Source organism: Anser cygnoides, chromosome 23 (assembly GCF_040182565.1).
Source record: "Anser cygnoides isolate HZ-2024a breed goose chromosome 23, Taihu_goose_T2T_genome, whole genome shotgun sequence".
Classification (NCBI taxonomy): Eukaryota; Metazoa; Chordata; class Aves; order Anseriformes; family Anatidae; genus Anser; species Anser cygnoides.
In genome coordinates, this window is record NC_089895.1 from 6,946,429 (window position 1) to 6,973,923 (window position 27,495).

The 27,495-nt window shown below is 42.1% G+C and overlaps 1 protein-coding gene and 1 long non-coding RNA gene across 11 annotated transcripts in view; one reads left to right on the forward strand and one right to left on the reverse strand.

The window, feature by feature from the left end:
- Positions 1 to 253: 253 nt before the first annotated feature.
- On the reverse strand, positions 254 to 27,390 carry TTC34 (tetratricopeptide repeat domain 34). Of its 6 annotated transcripts, none has more exons than XM_048067498.2 (14): positions 26,943 to 27,390; positions 24,661 to 26,247; positions 23,667 to 23,892; positions 22,288 to 22,480; positions 18,849 to 19,015; positions 18,344 to 18,614; positions 17,865 to 18,079; positions 12,812 to 14,058; positions 10,341 to 10,914; positions 9,198 to 9,355; positions 6,590 to 6,725; positions 5,573 to 5,628; positions 3,856 to 3,986; positions 256 to 381 (listed from the first exon to the last, which is right to left on the reverse strand). In XM_048067498.2, exons 2-8 carry the CDS (start codon positions 26,190 to 26,192, stop codon positions 13,537 to 13,539), a joined length of 3,126 nt encoding a protein of 1,041 aa, XP_047923455.2. In that variant the 5' UTR covers positions 26,193 to 26,247; positions 26,943 to 27,390; the 3' UTR covers positions 256 to 381; positions 3,856 to 3,986; positions 5,573 to 5,628; positions 6,590 to 6,725; positions 9,198 to 9,355; positions 10,341 to 10,914; positions 12,812 to 13,536. The 6 variants fall into 6 exon arrangements, with proteins under 6 accessions (XP_047923456.2, XP_047923455.2, XP_047923457.2 ...); XM_048067500.2 differs by having other exon boundaries at positions 9,188 to 9,355; XM_048067499.2 differs by lacking the exon at positions 3,856 to 3,986 and having other exon boundaries at positions 254 to 381.
- Positions 26,257 to 27,495, forward strand: part of LOC136786873 (uncharacterized) — a 135,294-nt gene continuing 134,055 nt past the window's right edge. For all 5 annotated transcript variants that reach the window (XR_010826394.1, XR_010826393.1, XR_010826395.1 and 2 more), the window contains exon 1: positions 26,257 to 26,995. This is a non-coding gene — a long non-coding RNA (uncharacterized lncRNA). The remainder of the gene's footprint in view (positions 26,996 to 27,495) is intronic.

Sequence of the window (27,495 nt, forward strand, 5' to 3'; positions counted from 1 at the left end):
CCCCCTTGGTCCTGCCAAAGTTAGTGCTACCCAAATGAAGGTTGGTACCTCTTGACCGGAGGGGTGTGCGTTGAGAAGGAAGGAGGAAGTGCTGAGGGCAGAGCAGGGATTTCTTTGAGGCAGTCCTGTTTGCTGGGAATGTACAAGAGAAACGTTCCAAGAATAAGAGCACAGACCTGTCTCCCTGAATGGGGTAGGAAACAATGAATGCCAGTTTCTTCTGCCAGGGGTCTAAGCCTCCTCTTCTAGTCAGTGCTCTGCCTTAAAACCTGTCTGAGAATGTGCCTTTCTTTCAGAGTCAAGTTATCTTACGCTTCTGTCAAGTGTGAAGGCAGCTATTCTCATCCCTCCATCTGAAGAGGAGTCTAAGAACACAAGGATCTGGGAAGAAAAAAAAAATAAAACATTGCACTTGCAGATCCTGGGTGGCCATATGTGAAAAGGAGCTACAGAAGGGAAGGTTGCTTAGAAGAACAGAGCTAGAAATTTAATTGTGACTAAAGTGATCTCTTATTTCTGTTTGAAGGGGGTTCCACATCCAGTAAAAGATTAATTTCTTGTGTATGTGAATCTTCCATCTCCTTACCGTGTAGTTTTACTGTTACCACGAGATGCTCTGGCCTTGAGGAAGGTCTGGGTAGTTCAGGTCCATAACAGTGCAGTAGACAAGCGCCTCACAGCTTCAACGTAGTTATTTTTGTAACGCGGCAGTACTATACCAAAGGGCATTATTTTGCCCGTTTGACAGATGGAGAATCAAGATGCCAAGAATAAGATCTCCATGCCTACTGCTTGCTGTGCACGCCTATCATAAGCACGGTGATTAACGTGGTGTCTGAGGCTGGGAATGCTGTGGGGGATTCAGACTGCCTGCTATTTGGGTGCAGACACTAGCTCCCCATATAATCAAGGGACAGAGGAATTACAAAGACCCAAGAAACAGCTCTAACGAATGACCTGATCAAGGCCAAAAGTGACTTAATTGAGGTTATGCGTGAGCCCCAAAGACACAGATCCCTTCGGTCCCTAGATAACTCATAGATTCCATTGAAAAATATTGCCCTAGTCATAAACAAAACCCTGCAGTTCCTTTTTATTTTATTTTTGGATGAAGTGGGAACTATATCAAAAATCTTTTCCTGTATCTCTACTGGCTTCGCTTGAGCTGAGAAAAAGGTATCCTGTTTCCAGTAGGAAATACGAGGAACTTTGGGTGTAGCAGATGGCACTGGCTTTCATTTCCTAAAGGTTATCTTAGGCCAATCTGAACTTTAGATTGGGAAGTCAACAGTGACGAGTATTTTCTATTTCTCTTACTTGTGCAGCTTAGCTCTGAAACTACTTAGTGTTTGTACGGAAAATGCTTCCATTATCAGTCTTCAGGCAGGTACCAGGCTGGATGAGGCCCTGGGCAACCTGATCTAGTGGGTGGCATCCCTGGTTTAGGTAGCTCTGAGCCTTCTAACTTTTGGGTTAGAGAATGTGAAAAAAGGGAGGAAATTGATTAGTAAGTTTAGAATAAGACCTGAGAGAATGTGATAAATTATTTTTTAATGTTCTTCTATAGTAAGTCTGCACCTGGGTAAGCAATAGCAGTACGCTACCCCAAGCAGTCATCCAGAAGTTGGCAGTTGTTGCAGAGATGTAAAGGAGGTATCTGACTATCGGTATCATTTTCCTATTGGGAAAAGTTGTTTCTACCGTCTTATGATTCGAATTTGCACTAATTTGGCAAACGCAGCTTATACTTTAAGTGTCTTAGGTATATGCACACTGTACTTTCCAGGCAAGTATAACCAAGTCAGCTGGAAGCCCTAAGACTGCTTGGCAGGGAGTGAGAGCCAGCAGAGGCTGTGAATACAACCGAAAGGCTCACAGGCTTAGGAGCAATCATTGCAACGAACGAGCACCCCGCCATTGCATGCTTTCAGATAATTAAATTATACAGCAGGGCAACAAAAATCATGTGCTGAACCTAAAAGTGAAATTGATTGTTGTTCTTAACATATCAGTGAAATAACCCCCTGAGCACTTTTGCAGATGAAATACACTGGGAATATCTGATGTTGACAGTCCTGGGGAGAATCCTTTCGTATCTTTAAACTCAGGGGAAATATTTATCACTTTCTTCTACTTGATGCATCTGTGGGCAAATTCCCCCCTTAGGAGAGGCAAGCAGAGCTACTCTTAAAGGCAGACAAGGGAGCTGTGAGTATGTGTGAGAGCAGGGTTATGTCCTTAATATAGACACGCTGAGGGTGGGGAGATGAATAATTTTTAAAGGTCCTTGGGTGGGAAAGGATCTTGTCATTGTTTGCATTATTGATTAGGACATGATACACTTCTGGTTGGTGATTAAGCTTTCAAGGGCAGACATGAGCTATAAAACATTTGTCTGTAGCTACAGAGACAGCAATACTAGACAGTAGGAGGGGTTTTGATTTACTGCTGATGTATCTTGTTTTTATTAGATGTTTCTGTTCATGATGGGAAAGCTGGAAACTAGTATTTAGGTTCCTGCGCTGTAAGAAAGTCCTTCTCTTCTGCATGAGGAGAAGTACCAGCAATTCTAAAGGGGGGAACATCAATCTGGGGATTTCTTTTTCCAGAAATTGAGAAACAGGAAGGTTTTCAATTGTTGGGATACATGCTGTCTTTTCCCCAAAGCAATTTAGTTTCAAAACACATGAAGTAATAAGGCATTTGCTGTTTACATTGGGCTACTTTGAAAGGATTTTTCCCTTTTTGCTTGCTTTAACTTCTTTTTTTTTTTATTTAATATTTTCCACTTGGACCCTGAAGGGCTGGGGCCTAAGTAGACAATCTGGACGACTGCCTCCTCTTAGGGTGTTTTTTACTGTGAATGTTAAGACCCCACATAAGACTGTTTATTTAAGAGGTACTTCCGCGGGCATAAGACATCCCAAACAATACAGAACTGTTGCAAGACTGGTAGAGAGGGAGGAACCTAGTCTGGAGGTTTTATTAAAGGTTGTTTTTTTTCTTGGGAAAGTTTCTCAAGTCTGTGAGGAATTTATAGTCAGAGAGCTCAAGCCCAGACAGCACAGGCTAGCTCTTACCTCACTTGCTGGGAAGACTGTACTTGATTCAGGGTTATGAGTATTTTTGTTTTCATATTTTCCTTGGGGAATCTGTAATAACCATGGCTATACCTGGGACACTGTGCTGGGAGTAAGATAGATGGTTGTAGTATCCTTGAATGCTTTCTCAGAAGTTTGGTTGCTATGTCTTGCCCACCGTGTGAAATTGACCTTCGACTCTTGGTTTAAGAAGCATTTTTTCTAAAGATAAAAAATTGTGGGGGGTTCTGCACTTTTTTCTCCGTGCATACATTCACTTTACCATCAGTGATACGTTTGTCAAAACTCCTGTGGTAGGACTGTATGAGAATACGTCACCTAATTCATTTTCTCCCATCCTGGGGTTTTGCAGTCATTCCTCAACGCCCTGACTATGACCTTCTCCCGACACTTACTCAGGTTATACTACAACCATTTGTTGTGTTTAGTATCGATGTAACTGAATGGGCTGAGTCATCTGAATAGATCTTCTCATGGTTGCTGCTCTCCATATACTCTAGGAAGCAGGGACTGCATGAATAATACGACAGCTGGTGCTTGGGGGTTCTCCCGCAGGCACTAAACAGCTACACCAAATGTACAAGCACTGCAACCTCCTAAAGTGATCAAACCCAAGCAGGACGTGGTGCTGACATCATCCTTAGTATGATGTGGCTTAAGTATTGTTCCCATGGAAACAAGGTATCCAACTCTATCACATTTTGTATCTCCTTATAAACCGATGCACACTGAGATGTCAGAGAAAATCCCATACCTCTCGATGCCAGGCTTCTGGGCTTTGCCCTGAATGCATGCAAAAGGTCACGTGTAAATCTTCATCTTTTAGGCAGCCATCCAAAGCCTTTACAGCGAAGTGGGCGTGCAACACCTCTCGTGCCATCACTCCTGTACGAGGTGGTTAATGCAGAGACTTTTGGGAAGCTGCAATGGGCTGGCCTTGGCAGCTACTTGCAATGTAATTCACATCCTTGGCTAACATCTTAAATGCTTAGAGATGCTAAAACAACCCTGGCCGAGCCTCCCGTGGGAATGTGGAAACACTGAGGAACTTTTGGCTTTATGGTGCAGTCTGTAGTTATTCTATGCAGTCGCTCAGCACCAAGCAACCGCTGACTTCTGGAGTTCCTTAAAGGCTTCCCTTCGGCATGAGCTGCTTGTAGCTAGCGGCAGGGGAAAAGCTATTCCTTCGAGTTGCATCAAACAGATGAGTAATCCAACACTGCTCTCCACCCAAAGGCATGTTCCACAGGAATTCAGGGCAACTTCTAGTGGACTATGATGATGCTCTGATGTGTGACTTTTTTGTACATCTAATCTCCTGAACTGGCCAAATGCTCTGTTCTGTGTTTCGCTGGGACGTTAAAGCATGCAGAGCTGTAGGGTGTGCAGTCAGAGGACAAGGGGGAATGGTTTTAAACTAAAAGAATCACTTGCATGTGAAATATTTTTAATTTCTTTTTTAGTTACCACCTCCAGCGTATGTGTGAGAGAGAAAGGTAGGGGTATGGAGAGTACTGTAAAACTTCCAAGAAACTGCTTTAAAACTCTCGTTACTTTTCTGTTTGTCTTCAGGACAATAAGGAACCGAACTCTGTAATGATAGCTCGTTTCTGTTGTGACTCGGGTTTTAATGTTCAGGTTACATAGGTACTAAGATGTATATATTTTTCGCTGTATGTGAATTAATGTAAACAAGAAAGCTCCCATGACCCAAGGCGTATACAACTGATAGATTTACTATCCACATCGCTATTTTGCTTAGTAACCGAAGCAGTACGCAACAGTACAATACTGCAGAATGTTAGCAAATATCTTCCTTAACCTCACAGTCTCAGTCTATGCTGTTGCATTCGGAAGAGTGAAAGGAGTATTTAAGAAACTGGCAGAAATTAGTCTAGTATATACACTTTCCTTAAATACAGCAGACAGTCTGAAGCTATAGGGTGATATTAAAAAACAAACAAAAAACCCCACAACAGCCTAATCCTCCGCAAATCAGCACAATTAATGACTCTAGGACAATGGCTACCCTTTGATTTATTGTAGCAGCGATGCAAACTACAGAGGATAACTCATTGTGCTCAAAATGATGGGTTTGTCTTTGAGAGCCAGACTAACCCTGTTATCTGTCAACTAACAGAAAAAAAAAAAACCACAACACAAAACAACAACAGAAAAAAAACAGTGCTCAAATATCTTCTCATAGCTGGTTGGCTACCAGTTGTGTGTAGAGTAAATAACCCCCAGTAGATGCACATCTGAAACAGATTAGAATCAGTAAAACCTCCAAGTTTAGATGCTGTTTCAAAACTCTTCCCTCACGAGACAATGATCTTTTGAACATCATCAAAATAAAAAAAATAAATCAGACATTAGTGGTATTAGGTATAAAAGGCAATGGCTTCTGCAATTAATTTCTAATTGCATGCATTCTGCAGAGAGAAACAGGTAAAAATAAGAACTTGTCTTACCTCTGCTTGGTGGAGAATGTTTTTCAGCTGGAGAAGGCAGGTAGTTTGTGTAGCTTCTGCAATATAATTAGAATATTTACATTTTTTGGCAATCAGAAACAAACAGTTATTCTTGTTATTAGCACTGATCTCTTTAACAAGGCTTTTCCCAAGAAATGGTCTTGCAAACTACTGTGCCTACATCTCTCTCTCTTCCCTCGTACATTCACTCACACAGAGGTGGATTAGAATGCCCAACGAATTAAATGCTCTGCTTGGAGACTTATCAGGGAGAATTAACCCTTTCCACCATATTTGAAATCACTTGATTTTATATCTAGACTGGAGAAAACAGACCATGCAGCAGGCACTACCAGTGGTGTCCCTAATGGGACAAGATGATTTACTAGCTTGTTAGCATTTAGAAAAGTCTCTCCTATTACAGTAATTCTTAGGATAGTTCTCAGTTTAACTTGACATGCTTTAATTCTTTCCCAAGAGATTTGAAAGTATCTATTGCAGGAGGACTTGTTCTGGAAGGCAATGACTAATTTTCCATACATTTAATTTCCATGTAGTGCTTAATATTGCAATTAGAATTTTAGAATGTTGTGTCATTAAAAATAGATGTGCATGACTTAAAAGGCACGTCTTTGCTTTATTTTGATACATGGAAAGACAGACTGCAAACAAAACGAATTTATTTTACTTGAAATGATTTCCAGCTACAAGACACACAAAATTTCAGCAGTAATATCCACTAACCATGCATTGTTTGTATCTTTCAAATTAAATAAGATAGTTCTGTTTTCAAAGGCAAGATATCAAGACCAACTGAAAAATGTAGAGTATACAACCAGTCATATGTATTCATATACCACATACGTATCATTTAATTAAACACAAAAGACCAACTTTTCAATAAATTCTTACACTTATTTTCAGCAAGACTATCCATAGTGTGAAGTTCTGGATTATCAAAATGCTCATACGTGTGCCTAACTTTTAGCAAACATCCCATTTTCACCTACACCTCACCTTCCTGCATGCCCACTCATGGTTAGGACACCCGTGGAAGCTGGATGACTTGCATCGTTCAGGCTGAGGATGGACTGAGCTTGTGTTCTCAATGAACAACTGGTGCTTGTGTGGAAGGTGGCTGTAGTATCGGGAGCTGCAGCATAGAAGGTAGAGAGATCTGGTCAGTTCTTTCACAGAGTAACTGCTGGAGGTGCCATACATCAGGAATGGACCCTGGCAGAGAAGCAGAGAGGTACCTCAGTGCCCAGTAGGAAAGGATTTGGATTCTAGATGCACCTCTGTGGTTAGTTTCCCATTTGGTACTACAGGGTTGGCATATGGCTCGCTCTGAGAAACAAACTTAGGTAGTGCCATGCCTGTAAGATGGTACCAAAATGTTCTTATTGTTCCCCTTGCCATTGTCTACAACATAAACACAAAATCTGTCCCAGCAGGCTGCATACTGTGGGATGCTCAGGGACACGTTCTTGTTCCCACTGAGGGCTGAGGCTCTGAATTTACTGTTGCCAAAGAGCTGTGCAAATAAACAAGGGGGTGTGCAGTACCAGAGACAGAACAGAGGGGTGACCTCTACTAGCATCACTGACTGGGGAATGGGTTTGATGAGAATCTGTAGCTCTTTTGCAGTAGCATGTCATCTTCAAAGTATTTTGTACCCAGAACTGAGAGATGCGGACAAACATCTGAAATAGAAGATTATCCCCATTTTACAGATGAAACGAAGTCACACAGAGAATCAAAGTCAAGATTAGATTAATAGGTGTTGATGCCAGAGGAACCATTATGTCTTGTCTGGCATCTGGCAAAATAGAGCAGAGAATTTCACACAAATTACTCCATTAAATCTACAATCTCTGAGCCTAGAAAAAGACCTCCAGAGCTGTCATAAAGACACCATGCCATCTTTAGGTGAGCTGCCTGCAGGGCGCTGTTGGAAGTGTATATCCTATTTTTAGTATGAGTTTATTTCACTTACATCTGCCTCATCTAGTGTTGTTTATTTACAAGCAAATAAAAATTTAAAAAAATATATTTCTAAATATCCCCTTTACGTTTTTGCTACCTAGTGCTAATTACAAACACTTTACCTTCTTCAGGGTAATATATTTCACATATTTGTTGAATACAACCCTATGACAGTTAAAAAAAGTCTAGGAAAGAAATAATTTCAAAAATAAATTTTTAATAGAATGTTATGGAAGGGAGAAGACAAGTATAGGGGAAGTTCTTGGGAGAAACCCAAGTAACCAACAAACAAAAATGTTCTGTAGATAGGAACAGACTTAAGCATGTGCTTGAAAGGTGTGTTGAATCGGGTCTTGGATACCAGATCTGCTGCCAGTTATTGTCAATTAGAAGCTTCACTGTTGAGAAGTGATTTGGGTCTTTCAAAATAACACAGTCTATTCTAAACTGTCAGTTCTGTGGCATTTCCCCCTACATCTCTACTTGATGTGTGATTATATTGCAGTTCATCAGCCAGGTTTATTAGGAGGCTTAATTGGATGGCATTAGCTGGCATTTTAGCTATCCAAAGCAGTCGAGAATGCAATCAATTAAAACATCCAAACACATTAATGATGTGGATACAGGGCAATTTATGTAGATGGCTAATTACCTGTTTTCTTCAGTAAGTAGACTTTATTGCCCAAGAATGGACAAATGATGCATGAGAAAAAAAGAAACAGCATTGCAAATATAATGTTGGCAAGGTTGCAGAAAATAGAAAGCAAATGGTGAAGTATAAATGTTTCTGTTGTTAAAACTCTATATTGAAAGACCTAACCCTACGTTGTTACCAGTACTCAAAGATGTTCCTAATATTGTAAGATTTTAATGTGATTTTTAGAGAATGTAGTGAGTATATTGCCAGTGTTTGAATCTTATATGACATCTGAGGTTTCTAAGCAATCAAGATGCTCCATAAAATGGTCATTTTAAGTAGGAAAATAATAATCAGTCTGTTTTTCATTTCATCCACTACTGATCTGGATCTAAAACTGTGGCTCTCCTGTGACTTCAGATCCCTATGCATCATGTTACGTGACACCCGTGAAGTATATCCACTAGGTCGCATTAGGCATATAAAACACTGACCTGGAGACAAAAATACAACTGAGGGGCATAACAAAATGCAGAACTGGAATGGAACAGAATCTTCCTCCTCCTCCTGTGTTTCCTGCTCCCTCCTATACTTCCCCTCTGGCTTTACTGCTAGATTTTCTCATTTACTGTGATGCAGTTCAGGACTGAGACATGTAAACCTACCTGATACTGTTCTTAATTTCCTTTACAATCTGTGGGAAATCCTTATGCTAGTTTACTTTCTATAGCACTTGATTTTCTGGAATCATGTGGGGAATGCACAAGTACAAAAATGATCGGGCTGAATGGTGAGACACCCACACCCACAGCTCATCTGGGAAGTGAAACGTGGCCTTGCATTGCACGCCGAACAAGTACTCAGTGCTCCTCAGGACCGCAGAGTAGACTTGTCAAGGTCTGTGGTAGGTCTTGGCCATGCATCATATGTCCAAAGTAAAATTTCTGAAACAAATTGTAAATAGAACAGTTACATGGCAATTTGTTCCCAACCTGTCCTCACCGCTTCTCAGCTGCTGAATGCTACAAACGGTGATATCATCCTCGTCTTCTGCCCTCCAGGCACTTCAGTGACCAAACAAACCACTGGTCCTGTACTCAGGGTGTCAGAGATGTACATATCTGTGAGGCAGGTGCAGGTCTGCAGTATTCTTTGGCGTCCTACAGAACAAATTAATATGGAACAGTCATTCGTGGAAGCCACAGCAGGTGCAGGAGAGAAGAGGAAGAGCATCCTGAACCCCACAGCTCTGGAGTGCTGCGCCTTCAAAGTAATCCTTAAGGTGTCATTGAGTAATGGCTGACTGAAGCAATGGGTTCTGACATAGACTAGTTTAGCTGAAATATGATTGAAATAGCCAAGACTCCAAAGGCAGGCTACAATGCCAGTGATAATTTCATGTAACACATTAAATTAATGATGGCAGTGACTCCTCAGAGCCCTGGCAAATTAGAAATTGCTTGATGCAGAAGCAGTACAATGATAACACAGTTAATCTTCCGCAGAGAAATGATAGTAAAAGAAATGGCTTTTAGATTAGCTGTCATTAAAGTGAAACATCTGCCTCTGCAAGTCAAGTGGAATGTCCTCACTTATAAACACAGAAACTCATTAAAAGTTACTGGGTCTGTGTGGCTGTAAGCCAGAGCCACATTGCCACCATGATGTAAATCTGGGAAGCTCAATGGATTAAACTGAAATTCAGGAAGATGACTTCCCAGGCAATATGTCAGCTTCAAAAATGCATTTGATCAGTTGCTGATGTTTTTCGATTCTCTTAGTATCTAGGAGCACTTAAGTAACTGAAATTGAAAAAACAATGGGGGTGATATGAGTTTAAAGGAAAAAAAAAATCTTTCGAAATCAGAAAAGTTCAGTTTAGCTCTGTCTGAGCTCTGAGAAAAGCTTCCAGTTGAATATTTAATCCCAACCAATCATTTCTAAACTGTTCCTTGCCTGCTCGACTGCGGCATATGAAGTCAGGAAACTTTACTTGTATAACCATGTGTGTGAGACAAATATTCTCACATCTGATATCCCTTTTATGTGTTTGTAAGAAATCCTGAATATTTTATAAAGCCAACGCTGGCAAGCGATCATTTGTGCAGAAACCATCAAGCTTTCAAAGCCTCCCTTGTTCATTACCTGGTGACAATGTGCAGCACGGTAGTCTTCTTTCAGCTTCTCTGCCTCCCCACGTAGATGAGTTGCAATTATTACAGCCTAGCTGGTGCATTGCTGAGGTTGAAGAAAACTTCAAAGGAATGAAATTCAGAGGGAGCAAAGGGATATTTGGTAGTGTCTGCATACAGCTCGGAGTTGCATAAACTACAGGTGTTTAAGCTTTCCTTGGGATGAATGTAGGTTTCAAATAAACTGGTATCCAGTTCCACTGTTGACACAGGTTGGTCAGGCCATATTCCCTTCCTGATTATGCATGCATTGACTCATAAATATGCTTGAATTCTTTGTAGTTATCCAACGTTTACACCAGCATGCTGTAAGAATGTCTCAATGTGTGCTGCATAAGAGACTTTCACGGAACAGGTATTACAATAGTTTTTTCTGTAAACAATTTCAGCCATCAGCTGCAGGCACAGAATGAGTAACGCCTCTCAAAGCAGTTGGAAACAGCTCCATAATCTTCCAAATTGCAGCTTAACCTTAAAGAAACATGTAGAAGTGATCACTGCAGTTTCTTCTATCCAGATTCTTCAATCTGGAAGTGGAAAAAATGTCCTGTTAGCGAATGGCACGTATATAATGAGATGGTTGGCGATTCCACCGAACGGTCCCAGGCCCTGAGAGGGGCATGGCATCAGATAAGAATGAGACTTATCGGCCTGCACTGGAAGGGAGATGTTTGTTGAGAAGTATTGATGGATTTCTGGTGCATAACTGTTGCTGGCAGGGGAGACTGGGCTGAAAGGAAAGCAGCCAAGGCTAGCTCCCTAGTGAGAGCAATGCCCTCTCTGATGGCTGCTGTGATAGCTTGTTTAACATTGCAGCAGTCTGGCCAGAGCCAGACTCAAGAGCAGTGATGCTATTAAGGCATCTCAAATGGTCCTCACGGCCTCCCTTGCGCTGCCTGAAGGATCACAATTAGCCTCAGAGTTATATCCACAGCCAGTAATGATGACTGTCTATTAGAAAATGCCCGGTACTCTGGAAGGACTCCAGTGGTTTCTGATTTTTTTTTTGAAAGATAGTGTCTTGTGGCAAAGCACAGCAGCAGAGTGGTGGAGGTACGTGAATGTGAAGGCACGGGCATGCTTTCGGCCGTTAGGTGCATGGGCTGGGCAGTAGCTGAAATAAATGGGTCACATTTAATCCTGCCTGCTCCTCAGGAGTCCGGGAAATGAGTGTCAGAATGGGTTGTGCTGAGTGTGAAATTGTGCTAGGCATGCATAATGCAGCGATGCTGCTAATCAAACCCCTCTCACTGTGACTAATCAGAAAGATCTATGTGATATTCCAAGAAATTAGTTGGAAGAGCAAGCCCATAACGGAGAAATAAAGAACAAATCAGAAGCCTAGGCACAAACAGAGATAAGGGCTTTGATCGCAGTGGTTTAATGTGCACAGAAAGGGGACAGAGAAGATAAAAGAAACAAATAAAAATGCTGATGAGAACAGTTTGGATCCACTGAGAGAAGCAGCCATTAATCTAGACCATGACTAACAGATAAGAAGTTATATGCCTTCCTGGTGCTTGAAAAAATAGCAGTCTTAGGCACCTGAAAGCAATTTTTTCCTCAGCATAGCTCTATAGCAGTCTTATAGGGGGGAATTTGGAAAACTAAGCTAACCTATTTTTACATAACGTGAAGACCTGGGTCTTTATGAAAATCTCAGTTCACTATGAACGACATACTAAAATCCAGAAAGTTGGTTCCGCTTCTCTTGGCAGATTAATCCAGTAGGCTACTGTTTTCTTCTCTTTTTGATTTCAGCCCTGACTCTTTCTTCAGTTCTTGTACTGATATTCCTAACTGCCAGCATGGATAACTCGGAGGAGAACCCGATTTTTGGTCTCTCTGTAATGAAATTACTCAAGTGCAACTGAGTGTCTGTGTGTCTAGACTTGCATGCTCTCAGTGTTGTCTGTACAACATCTGCAATACTAACTGTGGCAAAGGAGAGACTAAACAGTGTGAGCATGTTATTTGGACAGTGTAAAAGCCACTGAAGGATCAAACTGCTCAAGAGAAAAAGATCAGCCAACTGGTATTGAATCAAACTTGCCAGTAAAAGAGGAAATGGTAGCACAACAGCAAACATGAAGCTCTAAAGAGGCTTATTATTCCAGTCAATCAAAAACCCAAAACAAAAATAAAGCTAAAAAATCCCAAAGCCCCAAAAAACTATCAAAACAATTCAGTATGAGACGGAGAAATTCCTATCTAAATTACTATTTGAAAAAAAAAAATCAGCAGTTCTTTCTTTCAGCTTGCGTGTGTAGCTGAAAGTTGTTTAAGGACATAATTTCACACTTGGAAAGAAACTTTCCTATAGCATCTTGATGCCAATTAGGAACAAAAAGTACTCATCAACATCAGTAGGAATAGAATCAGAGTAACTTTTCTTGACTTTGAAAGAAAGAAGCCCACGCTTACCTGTCCGTAGTACAGCTGTCTCTGCCCCACGAAAAGCAAGGTATTAGTCATTAGGTTGGATGTTTCATCTGTGCTGGATCTCATCCTTCATCTTATGTTGCCTGGGACATTAGAACAGTTTGCTTTGCATTTGTACTGCCCCACTTCCTTACGCTGGTGCTGATTATTGCAAACCCATTAGAATATGACAGCAGTTCCTTCCATTGAGGAGTGGGACATTTAACTGGTGTAGCATGTGATGCTTCACAACTTAAAAACACATTACAAATGTTAATTTTGAGCAAACTTTTTGGTCTACAAAAATAATGCTACCTAGCTGAGCAGTCTGTGTTAAAGCTAACCAGATAAGTAGCAAGGAAATATGTGGTTATTATTTCATAAACTGCAAGCTACTTGACTGCTTTCCTTCGCTATGATTGGAATCAATGTGTTAGGGAATGAATTATTCAGTTTAGCCAGCCAAACACATTCTTCACAAGGCTTATGCACATCCACAGTAATTTAAAAGAATTCTGAATAAAGATTGTCATTTGCCTTTTTCTCATAGCTCCCTTGGTCAGTTTTGTTTCACTATCTGAAATTTTCTACTTCCAGTCTTGCTGTGCTATGTTCAGTGCCATGTTCCATTCCATATTTATCATGAGCTCCTCATCCTTCCCTTATTCTTGCAGCCTTACAAACAAATGAGAAAAAAACAGTCACTGGAAAATTCCCAAATGGATAAATTAATGTATGCTACAGCCTGATGCCTCTCGCTTGAGTCTTGTTTTCAGTTTCTTAAGTTCAGGATTATTTTTATCAATTTTAAGGCCATAATCGGTGATTTTCCAGGCCTCTTCATAATGCTGCATTTCAAAATTGTATTGTGCAATCTTATGAAAAGTTCTGGCTAAAGTTTCACTGCCAGGGCCATTCATGATGCTGCACAATGCTGTAGATTCATCCAACTGCAGTGCTTCAATATACTGCTTAACTGCTGCTTCTTCCTCTGACACTGACAACAGCAGGAGTCCTTTTGAACAGTGGTCCTGAACTCGCGTTCTCAGACTGTTAGAGCCATGGTTCTGGATTACTTTCTCCATATCTTTTAAAGCTTTGTCATATTTTTTCAGGTGCATAAGGCAAGCAGCCCTCTGTCGGAGGTATCTTGGATTATCTTTGCTTGTCAAGATAGCCAGGGTAAAATAACCAAGAGCCTTCTCATAGCGATATTCTTTAATCAGCACATTTCCTTCTTGCACTGCTATCTGTGGACATAAAGTTGGTTAATATTAGTTATTAGAAGTTGGGGTGTATGTGTGTAAATTTCTGCCACAGCCTGCTCTAACAGGTGACTACAGGGAAATTGTGTTTTCTGGTCAGTAAAGAGTTAGCCCCATGCACTGCCCCACAAATATTTGCACCTGCTAATAATGAAAGATGGTTCCTACTGAAAAGGTTCCCCAAGCTACAGGAAAAAAACAAACAAAAAATAGCCAACTGGTGGCTTAGCTCATCAATAATCTCAAGTGCTAGTGAACTATCTGCTATTACCTGAAGGGAAAAACAACAACATGAAAATAGAGAAGGCTGAGCGAGCCACATAATTTTTAGGCTTATAAAAGTCAATAAAGAAAACTCCATTAGAACTATTTGCCTCAAATGGATTTCTCATTATTTCCCTTTATTGGTAATAAACAAAGCTTTTAACATGCTGCAGCGGATTGAATATTTAAGTTATAAACAAGACTGCCACCAGCAGCTTAGGTCTTACAGAGCGCTGAGCCAAACAAGCCGAGATAAAGCACAGGATAAATGTTTTCATCAGTCCCATTCCAGGGGATATCACGCATTGCTCTTGGATGCTGGTGGCTGCCCAAACTTCAGTTAGCCCAGCCACTGTCTCAGGAGCCACACTTGAGCACTCTCCAGAAGCCACATCTCAGGTTTTCTTCCAGTCTGCCCGTTTGCCTTGTCTTTGTGTTTTAATTGCTTAGATTAGCACTGCCTGATGTTTAATGCAACAAAGGAAAAACAGGTTCTCGGTGAAATGGAATAGTATTGCAGGTCAGTCTGAGAAACTCATCTCAGACCTGTGGTATGAAATAATTTAGCCACTCCTAACAATTTAGGAAGAACTCTACCCCAATTTGCCACAAAATGACAAATATGAATACATAAATGAGTTTTTATTAGAGAATCTCTCAGCTTCCACATGTCCAAATAGACAGGACCTCTCCTCAAATAGTGTAAATCGTTGGCTTTAATAATTCTGGCCATAAATTGTAAGGCAGCCTGTCCAAAACCATCAGATCTCTGAATATACATTTAAAAAGTAGCAAATTTAGTTTGTACTTTCAAGTGTTTTTACGGCAACTAGTCAGTGCAAGTGTTTTCTTAGTGGTGGGACTTTAATGAGGCTCGAGGAGGAACTAACTGCGTCTGCATGTTCTCTGACAAGGGAACAGCTCTTGCCTAGAAAGTCTGGAGTTCTAGATCACGTTGTTCAAAGGAGTTCTGCAGTTCCTCAAAATACCTTCTGCTGAGGGCTTAATTTAGACAAGGCTATATCATTTTTAAGACTGTTTCTGTAGGAATCAGCTCTGGACATCCTATGGCATGTCAACAGAATCTGCAGCTCCGAGGATCGGGGCAAGGAGCTGGCAATCAGTCCCACATCTAACCTCTGACATAGGAAACCGAAGGGTTGAAGCTGCACTAGCAGCAAGCAAACTCCCTTCCTCTGACCTTTTGGAGTTTAATAAATCTTTCAGATTCCTATTCCCATGTGGCTCTCCCCGTTGTTTACAGATTCCTTAGCATGGGACCCCTTGGACTATAAATAATGCAAGAATTTTATTACTTTGTTTTCATGAAAAAAAAAAGTAGTACATCAAGGAGCTCTCCTTCCTCCACCCTTTCCTATGCAGCTCACGTCGGATTATTTTTAGCTTTTCAGACCAGACTCCAGGATAATGATGATACATTTCTATAATACCCTTAATCTCCAAGCGCTGTTCTGCTCGAGACACGCTGTGGGACACTGGGTAAATCCCTGAACTCTTCTGTGCTTGTCTCCTTATTTGTGAAATGGAGGTAAGAGAAAGAACACTCTCCCCCTGCAGTGTAGTTAGGAGCCATGGCACAGTAAGGACACTGTTGTTTTTTGACACAAATTCTCTCTAAGCGTTTTGCTTTTATGAGATCTTCCTTTCACACAAACTGGAATAACCTTGTGGGCAAAAGAAAGTCCTCCCAGAAAGATCATTTGTGCTGTTGTCCAGGTGAATTAGCCAATTCCTTCCCCACCCAAGCAAAGTACATATTTATCCCCTTCATCACAAAATGCGTATCAAAAAAACCCCACAACAACCATTACTGATTCCAGGCTAATCAGTAATAAAAGCAATCATGCTCAGTAATCTTTGCAGATTAGAGAATATAGAAAGAGACCCCAGGTGCTTGAGTTCAAATGTTTACTTTGCACAAAAAGCCTAAGATTAAAGATTAAAAAATTACTCTTATTTTACTTGCAACACAGGTATTCAGTTCCAATCTTTAAATCAGTCCAGCCACCCCCACACCCCCATTCTCTCGCGTGGTGGAGAAATCTTTCATGATAAATAAGCCACAAGTAAGGGGTTTAATGCCAGACCATTCCACAGCTGATAAAAAAAAAAGTGCCTCTCCTCTTTTAAAGGTTTCACTAATCTGTACCACCAGTGAGTTCCTAATACATCAGTTTAAACTGTGCACATTTTTTTTTATTTTATTGACAGCAAAACAATCCCTCTGCATTTTCTCAGAAAGCAGCATAGACGGACTTAGCTGTGAGACTTCCACACAGGAAGAGCGATGTAGCAGCAAGGGAAATTCAGCTGTAAAACTTATCTTCATTTGTAGACGCCTCCTCAGGGCCTTCATAGACACATTCTTGAATGTACCTTTATCAACTTTATATAGTGAAAGATTGCAAATTGGCTCTGAAATCTCCAAACTCTTCCCCAGAAGACTGAACTTTCTACATTATTCTGAAGAGAGGGGCTCTTTTCTCTGTAATGGTGTATATCTAGGGACTGGTAAATTAATACTTGTTTACTTATATCCTCCTGCTGTTTTGCTAAAATACATACAAAGTACTCTTCTCTAGATGCATTTAGTATATCAGCATGTTGTTTGTTTTATAACCTGGGAGAAAGCATAACAATATAGCTTCTCACCAGGGTACACGGAATCTACAAATTGAATAAAAGGAAGCAAACTGATTCTCAGAACACAGAGCTTCTGGGTAATCAGAATTGCAGATGCCTGAGTGAATGTTAAAACTCCTCACCATCAATCTGACCTTGTCCTTTCTTATTGTTGGAGATGCTTTCTCAGAGCTGGATGCAATTTGGGGGAGAAATGTGGAGAAAAAAAAAAGGGAAAAATAAATACCCCATGGGACTGGAGCAACATGCTACTTTTGTGTCAAACAGTTGTAGCTAGGAAAACCAATACCAAACCTCCCCAACCTCGAAGGCATTTCATAAAAATGTGAATATATTTACAATTCTGAAGTTACATGAGTAAAAAGGATTGAAGCGTTTTATGTGATTGAATCAGAGCCTTCAGTTTCATCTCAGCAGGAAAATGAACAAAACATGAATTCCCTTTCCCCATTAGTCAGCTACGTGCACCATGTAACTCATACAGAGTACAATATTAACAACGATCTTGTTAAATCTCTAGCTCTCCCTCACATCCCCTGCATATTAGTGGTGGGATTAAATGGGCTGCGTGCTAGGGAGACCAGCAAGAAATTCCCCCAAGTGGTAAGAAGTGGTAGTGATGAATTATTAGAGACTGAACCAAGGTCACTGCAATGGAAGAAGTTGAATCCAAATTCTCAAATCTACTCTGACTGGCTGGAGAGAAGGATGGAGGAAGAAGCCAGTTTGTGTGTCATTCTTCTGATAAATGGCCTTCCCACATACCTCTGTACACTTCCTGTAAAAAATACTTCTGTACTTCTGTTACTCCCTTTTTCTTTCCCTGCTGAATGTACCAATGAGGCAACAAAAAAGGGTTGTACCTGAGAGAGATGCTGCTGTTGCTTAGCATCTACGAAGTTCAGGAGAAACCTCAGCTCCCTTTCATCCTTCCTAGCTAGGATGCTGAATGAGTGAGCTGCCACTGGCATGTTCCTCTTCTTCAGCTGCAACACAGCCAGTCTTGCATTAGCAAACTCATCAGCACGAGAGTGGTCAAATGCTTCCTGAAGGTGAACCAGGGCCTCTTCATACCTTCCTGTTGGTTAACACCAGTACAAGGTATGTAACCCATTCCACAGGGAGAAAGAGACATCAATAAAATTTGCTAAAGCAGACTATCCGCAGTTCAAATCTAAGGGTATTGTAATTACTTCATACCCTCTCCTGAAACTTTTGCAAACTTCTCTTGAGAAATGCTATAAAGTAAATACGTGCTCCCATTGCCACGGAACATTCACTTTTTGTGAATTCACTAATTATTCACTTATTCTGATGAGCTATGTAAAGAATTAGTGCTTACCATTTGCAGTCAAAACATCTATATAGAAGATGTGATATTGTGCATCCTTGCAAATTTTGATTAGTGCTCCTGCAATCACGAGGAGGTCCCTGAGGGTCCTTCGTTCCTTTGAAAGGTCTTTAGTAGCAACAAGCTCAGCTAACACAGTCCTGCCATGCTGAAGAAGCCACTGAGCGATCAGCTCCCGGGCTTCATGCTTTAAAGACAAGATTGCTGGGATCACTGCTCCTGCCTCTGCCTTCAGTGCCGAGATCAAATCTTGTACTGCCTCCTAGGTAGAAACAAGACCCAAAATGAAATGGTGACAATAGCTATGCATTGATTATTTTTTTTCTCATTCTCTCAGTCGCCAGCTGTTCCACAACCAAAGCAAGGGCATTCACTGAGCAAATTCTACAGGAAACTCTTGACGACAGTGAGTCCACGACACAGCCTGTGGTATCTTACACTGATATTGCTCAATACTGCCAGAAAATTCACCAGCAAATCAATACAGTGGTAATACCTTCTGCTGCTTCAGAGCAAGGTAAACGAATCCTCGTCCACTCAGAGCTTGAACATTCCCAGGGTCCTCCTTTAGGACAGCATTAAAATCAAAAATAGCAGTTTTCTTCTGACCAAGGCGCCCATAACACTGAGCCCTGATGAGGAGACAGTCTTCAGCAGAGCCACCTGGAAGAGAAATGTAGCTGTGCTTACTTGAAAGGTCTCCAGTCTAATGGTCTTAAGTAAGGTGCAGTAAAATCCCACTGTGTGCAGACTGCTAAGCCCCACCAAAGGGCTTCAAAAAGGCTGAGTGAAAATGATGCAGGAGATACACAGGTTGTGGAGTGCTGACTGCAGGGCTGAAAAGTAACCATTTTATTCAGGTCTGTGGCAAGGGTGGAATAAGAGGTGGAATTCTGCCAAAGAATGAATTTTCACTGGTGGAGCCTTGGATGTGTTTTCTGGAGTGCCTTACAAAGACAAGGCTGCTCTGATGTTCTGAGTCTTGTGGTGTACATTTCTCACTTACAGATAGATGGCTGACAGTAGAAACCAGTGCACCTTTATAGGCCAATAAGCGACAGGCAAGTCTGGAATAATAATAATAATAATAATAAATGTCTGGGCTGCCATATGGGCAAAAATCCTAGTCAGGGCATATATTTTGCCACTAAGATAATTTTTTTCAAAAAATAAAAATTCTGCATGCTATAAACAGAAGAATCAGTTCTGGAAAAAGCTAAAAAGATGTGTATATATAATATTTATATACAAAGGAATTAAAAAGCATTCTAACAGGGTTTACAGAAAGCCAGGGCACTTTGCTGAGAGTAGATGTATGGCTGCAATAATTTGATTTATAACTGTAACTGTCCTACTGTGACTGAACTCTAACTTTCCAGACAGGAACAGGGACCACACTGTGCCAGGCACACCACAAACACAGGCCTTACTTCAAAGAGTCTTCAGTCTAATTAAACAAGTCAAAAGAACATTGCAATAAAAAAATGAGTGGAAAAGAGAATCAAAATCATAAAATCACACTGCTAAACTAGTTCAAAAGCTTCCTGGTTTCTAATAAAACAAATACACATGTCAATAAACATTATCTCTCCTCAAACAGCCACAACTGCTTTTCTGATTGCCTCAAGGTCTCAGCAAGAGTGTGCCTCCTCAGAAACAGTGAAAGGAAGCAAAAGGAGTGGCCTGCAATTATTAAACACTCAACCACCCCATGCAGGCGATTTTTTTCTGCCTTCTCTGGAATACCTAGACTCACACAGCTGATAATACAGAGAAATTATACATTTTCCAGGTGTAATGAAACAGCTTCTGTCAATTTTTGAGGAAGCCTGGAGAGTTTTGCCATTTGTTATTCTTGAGGACCTCTAAAAACAGCACTGTAACGCTGCTATGGAATGCAGTAAAAGTAAGACGAGGCTATTTATTGTAAAAGGGCATGTCTTCATATCTCCACATCTATCCCACTATCACAACTGTCTCCATAGACATCATTAATGTGCCACAAATGGAGGCAACCTACCAATAACAGCCACTGCATAAGGATCTGAGCTGGATTAGGATCCAATTCATTAGAAGTAATCCTTGGAGATTTTGGTATGTTGGAGTAAGAGCAGCACAAATGAGAGAAGAGAGCTCTAAGAGGAAGGTACGTGAGGATGGAAGCACAAAGCCATTTGGCTGTTTTAATTAAGTGGAGTCAGAAGGTACACGCTGTTTTGGATAAAACAGTAATCCAGATGGGACTGTCTAATTTACTTCCACACTTCATTTGCACTGGAATTTGCATCTAAGATTATTTTTCTCTGCTTTCAAATACGTGCTGCCCAAATGAAAAAACATATAGCTGTTGATAACAAGTATGGTCCGTTCATCCACTGGATGCAAAGCGTGCATCCCTCCCCCATCCAGATGCCCCTTCCTTTCAAGGCATTTTTGATGAGGATCTTAATATGCCCAGGACTGCAATCAATAAACGTGGCATCTCAATACTGGATGATAAATTATCAGTGCCACTGTAAATATTTTTTTATCAGGCAAATGCAGCATCTTGCACAGCTGCCTGCAGAGATGAGCCAGCAGACAGGCCCCTAGCAATTCTTTTACAGTAATGAGGCTTTTTCTCCCTCCTGATATGCTCCAAAACTTCTGTACTAAAGGTTATTATCGCTCTGGAGCTCTATCAATTGGCTCCCATAAAGACAATGTCTATTTCTTAACAAGCATCTGTTCTAGCAGGTGGGGGGTTGATAAGCTGGAATGCACAGGCTGTGAAATGGAACCATCTCAAAGCAATTAACAGTTTTCTTTTCCATTTTCATAAACCCATGTCTCTTCTTCTCAATGCTGCTGTCATAACATTTGCTCAGAGTGAAAGGCAGATTACCATAAAAATATGGTTTTGCTTGGAACATGCCAGAAGCATTTCCATATCAGCCTAATCTCTCTCCTTAGGAAAAGCTGGGATAATGATGCATGTAAGTGGGTGCATTCACTCTTTTGCACTGGAACCACACATTCATTGGTGTGTTGGAACAAGAAGGCAGGCTGTTTGCTGCAATGACTTATCTACAGCACGCTCATTATGAGGAACAGGAGGTACCAAGTCAATTTCATTGGTAGGAAGATTTTCAGGGTACTAACTGACATAACACACTACAGCTAAACAGGACCTTGCTACCACGAAACTGCTGATCTAAAATGGGCTGAAGCCGAACCTGTTTCAGCAGCCTTTCCAAATTGCTTACCAGCTAGCACTTCCCCTAAAAGTTACACAAAATAAATGGGATGAGGGCTTCCTCTTTCTTCTGAATCAGGGACTTCCTTCATTTAGATGACTTTGTGAAGTGCCGCCTCATTCAGAGTCTTTTAAGGACTAACTGCTCACAGGGACCAAATTCCCCTTTCATTTATCAGAAGTTTGGCTTTAACCTCTCTAAGAAAAAATTGTGTTTTAGAAGAAGCTCTCATCTCTTTCTAGATCAAGTTTGATTTTCTGGGAAAACTATGTTTTTAGACAACAATAGGATCAAAAAGCTCCGGCTTTTCTTGCAAGTACCAGCTTTCTGCCTTGCTTCAGTCACCTGTGTGCAGTTACTTGATGAAAATCACATTTATGGAAGGGAAAGCAATTCTGCAGGATTTCCTTGAGACATTTCCCTGTGTTTTGAGCATGTATATGTCGCTGTGCTGAAACTACATCCCTGAATCAAGTACAGAAAAATCCCTCTGCTACTTTGCTTTTCCTTTACCATCAAAGAACAGTATTACACTGCTAATCCTAAAAAGGTCTTTTTTTATTTTTACCTTCTTAAGTCTACTGTTTCAGTCTTCTCATCGGGGAAATGATGGATGGGAATTGTTTGGACATTCTTGCCTACCCACTGATGTGATTTCCCATAGAAGTACATCTCCTACCCATAGCTTTATAATCTTACCTGAAGCAATGATGGCAAAAGAAAGATAGGCAATGGCCTCTCTGATGTCAGCATCCTTCTGCTTGTTCTTCAAGATGGTCAGTGCTCTGAAACGGCAGTGAGTTTCCATCAGCTTCCGATCTTCATCTTTGAAAATGTCCATGATTGGCAGGAGGCAGGAGGTATCGCCAATTTTGATCACTTTCTTCAGCAGCTTAACAATGGGAGAGAAAAAGATGGGAGAAATTGATATGAAAAGATAAATGAAGCTAAGAGCTGCTAAAGCTTGAAATACTTCTGTCTAGGGATACAAGGATGCTCTTTCCCAATGCTTCCCCATGTTTTACTGGGGTGCTGGCTATGGTCTAGCCATAGACCATGAATCTCTTTTATCATGTGGAATTATTCTCTCTTTTATAATGTGGAAATCATTTTAGGGGATATAGTAATGCTGCTTTGGTTACTTTGGAAGCAGCTGTTCAGACTGCCAGTTAATGTGCTATAAATACAGCTGAACCACAGGACGACTGCTCCAAAAGGAGAAAGTTTCTGTGGAACAGGACTTTGCTGAAACTTTTTGGTTGTAAAATTGAAACTAGTGAGTTCAGTGAAGTGCTTCACCTTTCTTTCAGTACTGCTGATAAATGTACAGATTCAAATCCACAAACTACTGTCCTGGAGAAGAATCTTGCCTGACATATGGTATCTTTGCCTCCATTCACTAGAGTGAAAATCACCAAGCAGTTTTTACTAAAATTAATAAGGAAAAGAATCAAAAGGTGTTTCCTCCAGTCAAGCAAACGAGCTTAAGCAGGTAGTCAACATGCAAATCTAGGCCAGAGAAGCCAGAACGACAAGAACAGTTATGCTGATGCACCAGACGTATACATAGAACTTATTTATCTCTCTATTTTGGATGCTAGCAAGCAGGTTGAACAAAAATGTTTTGTTGAGAAAATTTTGGTGAGATATATTCCATACAGAAGTTGTAGCAGAAGCTGCAGATAAGAATCTAACTTCCAGGACCTACCTGCTGACTCTAATAAAGTCATGACATTCATGAGTAGCTTCCCAAAGGCTGCATATTATACAAAACCTTTATTTTTCACAAGAAATGGTGACAACAAAACCTGAGAACTTTTTTGGCTAGCAAAATTTATCTGGCATTTTAAAAAATGCAATAGTTCCCTCTGATGGCAGAACCTGGTAATTCAACTTTGTAATCCTTGGTAGGAGAATCAACACATTGGAATTTCATCCATGGTTTCAAGCACAAGAAAGAAAACTGCAGACTGTTATTTGAGCTGCTGTTTTCTTGTTTGTTTGTTTTTGTTTATCCCCATTCACCATACCATCACCGATCAGTCTCTCATTCTCCCTGCTAGCCAGGTGCTCTTTACCTGGTTGCCATCATACAAGAAACCCTTCTTCAATTGCAGAAGTGCGAGTCTAGCCAGGATTGGAGATCTTTGTGGATTTCTGGAGAGTGCTAGTAAGAGCAGTTTGTGAGCTTCTTCTACCCAGCCCATCTGGTACAGAGCATCAGCACAAAGGATCTGTGATGCTTCATCAGAAAGATCCAGTTCCACCAAGAGAGAAGCCAGCTGGTAAACCCCAAGGGCATCCCTGAAGGAAAAACAAAAAAAGACAGAAGTAAAGAAAGAAAAAGACCAAAAAGACCACGTTCAGGGAAAATGCTAACAACAATAACAGAGCCTCTTTGTCTCATCTGGAAGCTAAGACACAGTCTAGTATCAAAATTGTTAATACATTTTACCACACACAGCACCACATAAATCTCTTGCCACTTAATTCTATAATTACTACACCCCTTTATAAAAATATGTTCTTAAGCAGCTGCGGATCTAAAGAAAGGCTGATAACATGTGATTCATACCTGTGGTTGCTGCTGATACTGCAATGGGAAAGGAAAACCTGAGTGGTAGTGAAATCTATCTAGTGGCCCACTACGTCCTTCAGTTCAGAGCTGAGACTGAAAGGAGCCAGCTAGCACTAACAAATCTGTTTTATTTTGGGTGTATTGACTCCTTTAGAGGAGAAATCTCTGTCATATTCCATCTAGCATTTTGCTCACTCCTAGCTTAGGCCAATTGGTGTATCATGGATTAACTTCCATATAAAGATTGAGCTGATTTGGCTATGTAGATCCTCTCACTTTACACCATACCAGCAGAAAGGTATTTTGCTGGAATAGCCTCACCTATGAAGTTTTATTTCAACCAGTTCTGTTAATCAGGAGCACTTTCAAAGGGTCTAAATCCTATTCTCAGTTATCTGAAGCAAGTACCCTCCCTACTACTCAAGCCACTCTGTTGGGAATCTGATCAGCTGTGTTTGTTTTTCTGTCCCCAGGCTGAGCTGCCTCCAGGGTACCTCTTCTTCTGGAGCATCTTCTGTCCCTCTTCTTGGAGAACCTTTAGCAGCAGTCCTCTTTGGTTCCACGGCACATAGGACTTGATTGTGAAGATGGTTTCTTCCAGCTTTAACTGGCAAGCCGTGATATAATCCAGGGCTGTCAAGTAGTGGCTGCCACCAGAAATCCGGATAAGTCCACGCCCACATAAGGCTTTAATACAACTGCTGGGATGTGGGGAATCATGCTCAATGACTTTTTGAAAGTCCTGCAGAGCTTGCTGCTGGTTCTGACTGTGGAGGCAGCAGAATCCTCGCAATGCTAGCAGAGTATTATAATAAGTTTTCTGCTCTGCTGCTAAGAGGTGGTCACAGATTTCCAGTGCAGTTGTGATGTGTCCATGCAGGAGATGGCAGTCTGCCAGCCGAACACTGAGCTCACGTTTGGACCCTGGGGAGATGTGCAGGAGGAACTGGACTGTCTGGATTACGGAAGGGAGAAGTTCAGTACCATGATTGCTTCTGAGTTCAGGCCGAGCACGCACAGCCTCCCTGTATGCTGCAAACTTCACCTCCAGGACAATTCTAGCCTGTTCTTCTATCTTCTCAGTATCAGGTGGTGAGAAAAGCTCTTCAAAGTGCTTCATTGCCTGGGCAGGGGTAGCTGCAAAGGCTTCTGCTAAATCCTGGATCATTTCCTGCATCCGTCCACCCAAGAAGAAATATGCAGCAGCCCGTTCCAAGAGCAGACCCAGAGCTTTCTCATCTCTGAGATTATTACCTGCTGACAAGCCCTTAAGGGCCTTGCTACAAACTGCCACGCACTCCTCAAATTTGCTTTTCTTAAACAGGTAATCTGCCTGCATCCTGCAAATGCAGATATCATCTGGTGCCACTGCAGACAGGAAGTCATAGCAGTTGCCCAGCCATTGCTCCAAGGATCTACAATCTGGGCTTTCTTTCTGACATGTTGAGAGAAAATTAGAGAAGGCCTGGATGATCTGTGGCAGGTGTTCTCTTTGCCTGGTACACACATGGGCCACTGCCTCAGCGCGATGCATCACAAATGCTTCGAGATAGTCCACAACTCCCTTCCTTGTTTGTGCCCCTGACAGCACCCATGCCAACGCCCTCAGCAGCAGCAGTTCCATCGAGTGCTTTGGGTTAGCCTTGAGCAGAGTACTGCATTTACTCACCACCTCCTCTGAGCATCCTCGTCTGAGCAGGGTCTCCAGTTTATATACCGAGGACACCACATTGTCAGGACTTATGGTGGAGAGAAAGGCGGCAGCTATTTCTACTTTGAGGGACACAATGTCCAAGTTCTTGTTCTGGATCTTGGGAATCTGACTCTTGTCTTTGCACCACATCTCCAAGGTGGCTACCACTTTCTCCCAGAGCTCTTTGTCTAGGGAATTCACTTTCTGTATGGCCGTGGGGGCACTGCAGCTGAAGGCAGCCAAATAGAAAGCAGTGGCTTCTGGCAACTCCTGCTGGGCTAGATGGCGGTCCCCTTCTTCACATAGCAGTGTGGCAAGCCTCTGAGGTGACATTTTCAGCACCTGTATCTTCACCAAGGAGCATCACATTAGCATTTACAAGTAGAGCCTGTGAAACAGAGAATCGGCAGCATGAGGGGCTGTTGAGCACAATTTCTTTTTGCTTGGGGCAGTGGAGGGGGGGAGGAAGCTTTCCAACTGACAGATACCAGCAAGACCAAGTCCTGTGAAAAGCCAGTGTTTTGTCATTGACACCTTTACTGGGGAGCAAAGCCGAGAGCAGAAACAGGCTACAGAGGTTAATTAACAGTCCACACCCGCGCATTAATTGCTGTTAATCAGAAAGCACCACACAAAACCTGCCAGTATGCACGACCCCCTTGGCTGCCCAGGCTGTGGGGCCTACTGGGTTTTGTCTCCCTGGCCGAGATGCCAGTTTGATAAAGTTTTAATCATCAGATGTTTTGTTAGTCCTGGTGGCGGTCAAGGAGGGGGCAGCTTAACGCCCTGCTGCTCTGCCCTCCGTTTGCCTTTTGAGAGGCTGGAAAGGGAGAAGGGAACTTGCACTGAATTTACACCTTCCCCCTGTAAGCCAGGAGTGAGCGGGGAGGGCGAGGGTTAGGGCAGAGGGCGAGGGTTAGGGCAGAGGGCGAGGGTTAGGGCAGAGGACGGAGTCGCGGAGCCCCTTGCTCAGCCCCATGCACCCGCTGGGGTCTCACCATCCCGCAGAGGGACCCTCGGGGCGTCTCGCCCGGAGAGAACAACTACCCGAGGGCACAAACAAATACCTGAGGACATAAATACCTGACGGCGGGCGTCCGACGGAGCTGCTGGCCTCTCGCTTCCCCTGCTGCGAGGTAAGGGAAGGCGGCCGGGGCCGGGCCGGGCCGGGCGCGCTGTTGCCTGGAGACTGCAAACATGGCCGGGGCCGGGCCTGAGGGCCCCGGGGCGGCCCCTCGGAGCGGAGCCCGGCCTGGGCTGCCCGCCGGCGGTGCGGGGAGGGACGGGGAGGGGGTTTTCCGCCCTGGTTTCCACTCGTTGTCGCCTCCCGGGAGGTGACAAAGATGCTACGATTGTATGACAGCGAGGGGGTGGCCGGGGAAAGCAGCTGGTAGCTGAGGAGCAGTGAACGGGGCCCGCTGACCCTCAGCGTGACTGGGGCCTGAGTTACTCGCCCAAGCTGTCTGTGGGGCACCCTGCCTACCCTATCAAGGGTAAAACCCTTGATTTTTAGTAACCCAGAATGTTTTTAAGTGCGTTTAAGCTGACGGCAAGCCTTTAAGCCAGGGCCAGCTCTGAAGTTCAGCCTTTTTCTTACATCCTTGTTATTTCTCATTCAAATGAGTGAAAAAAAATC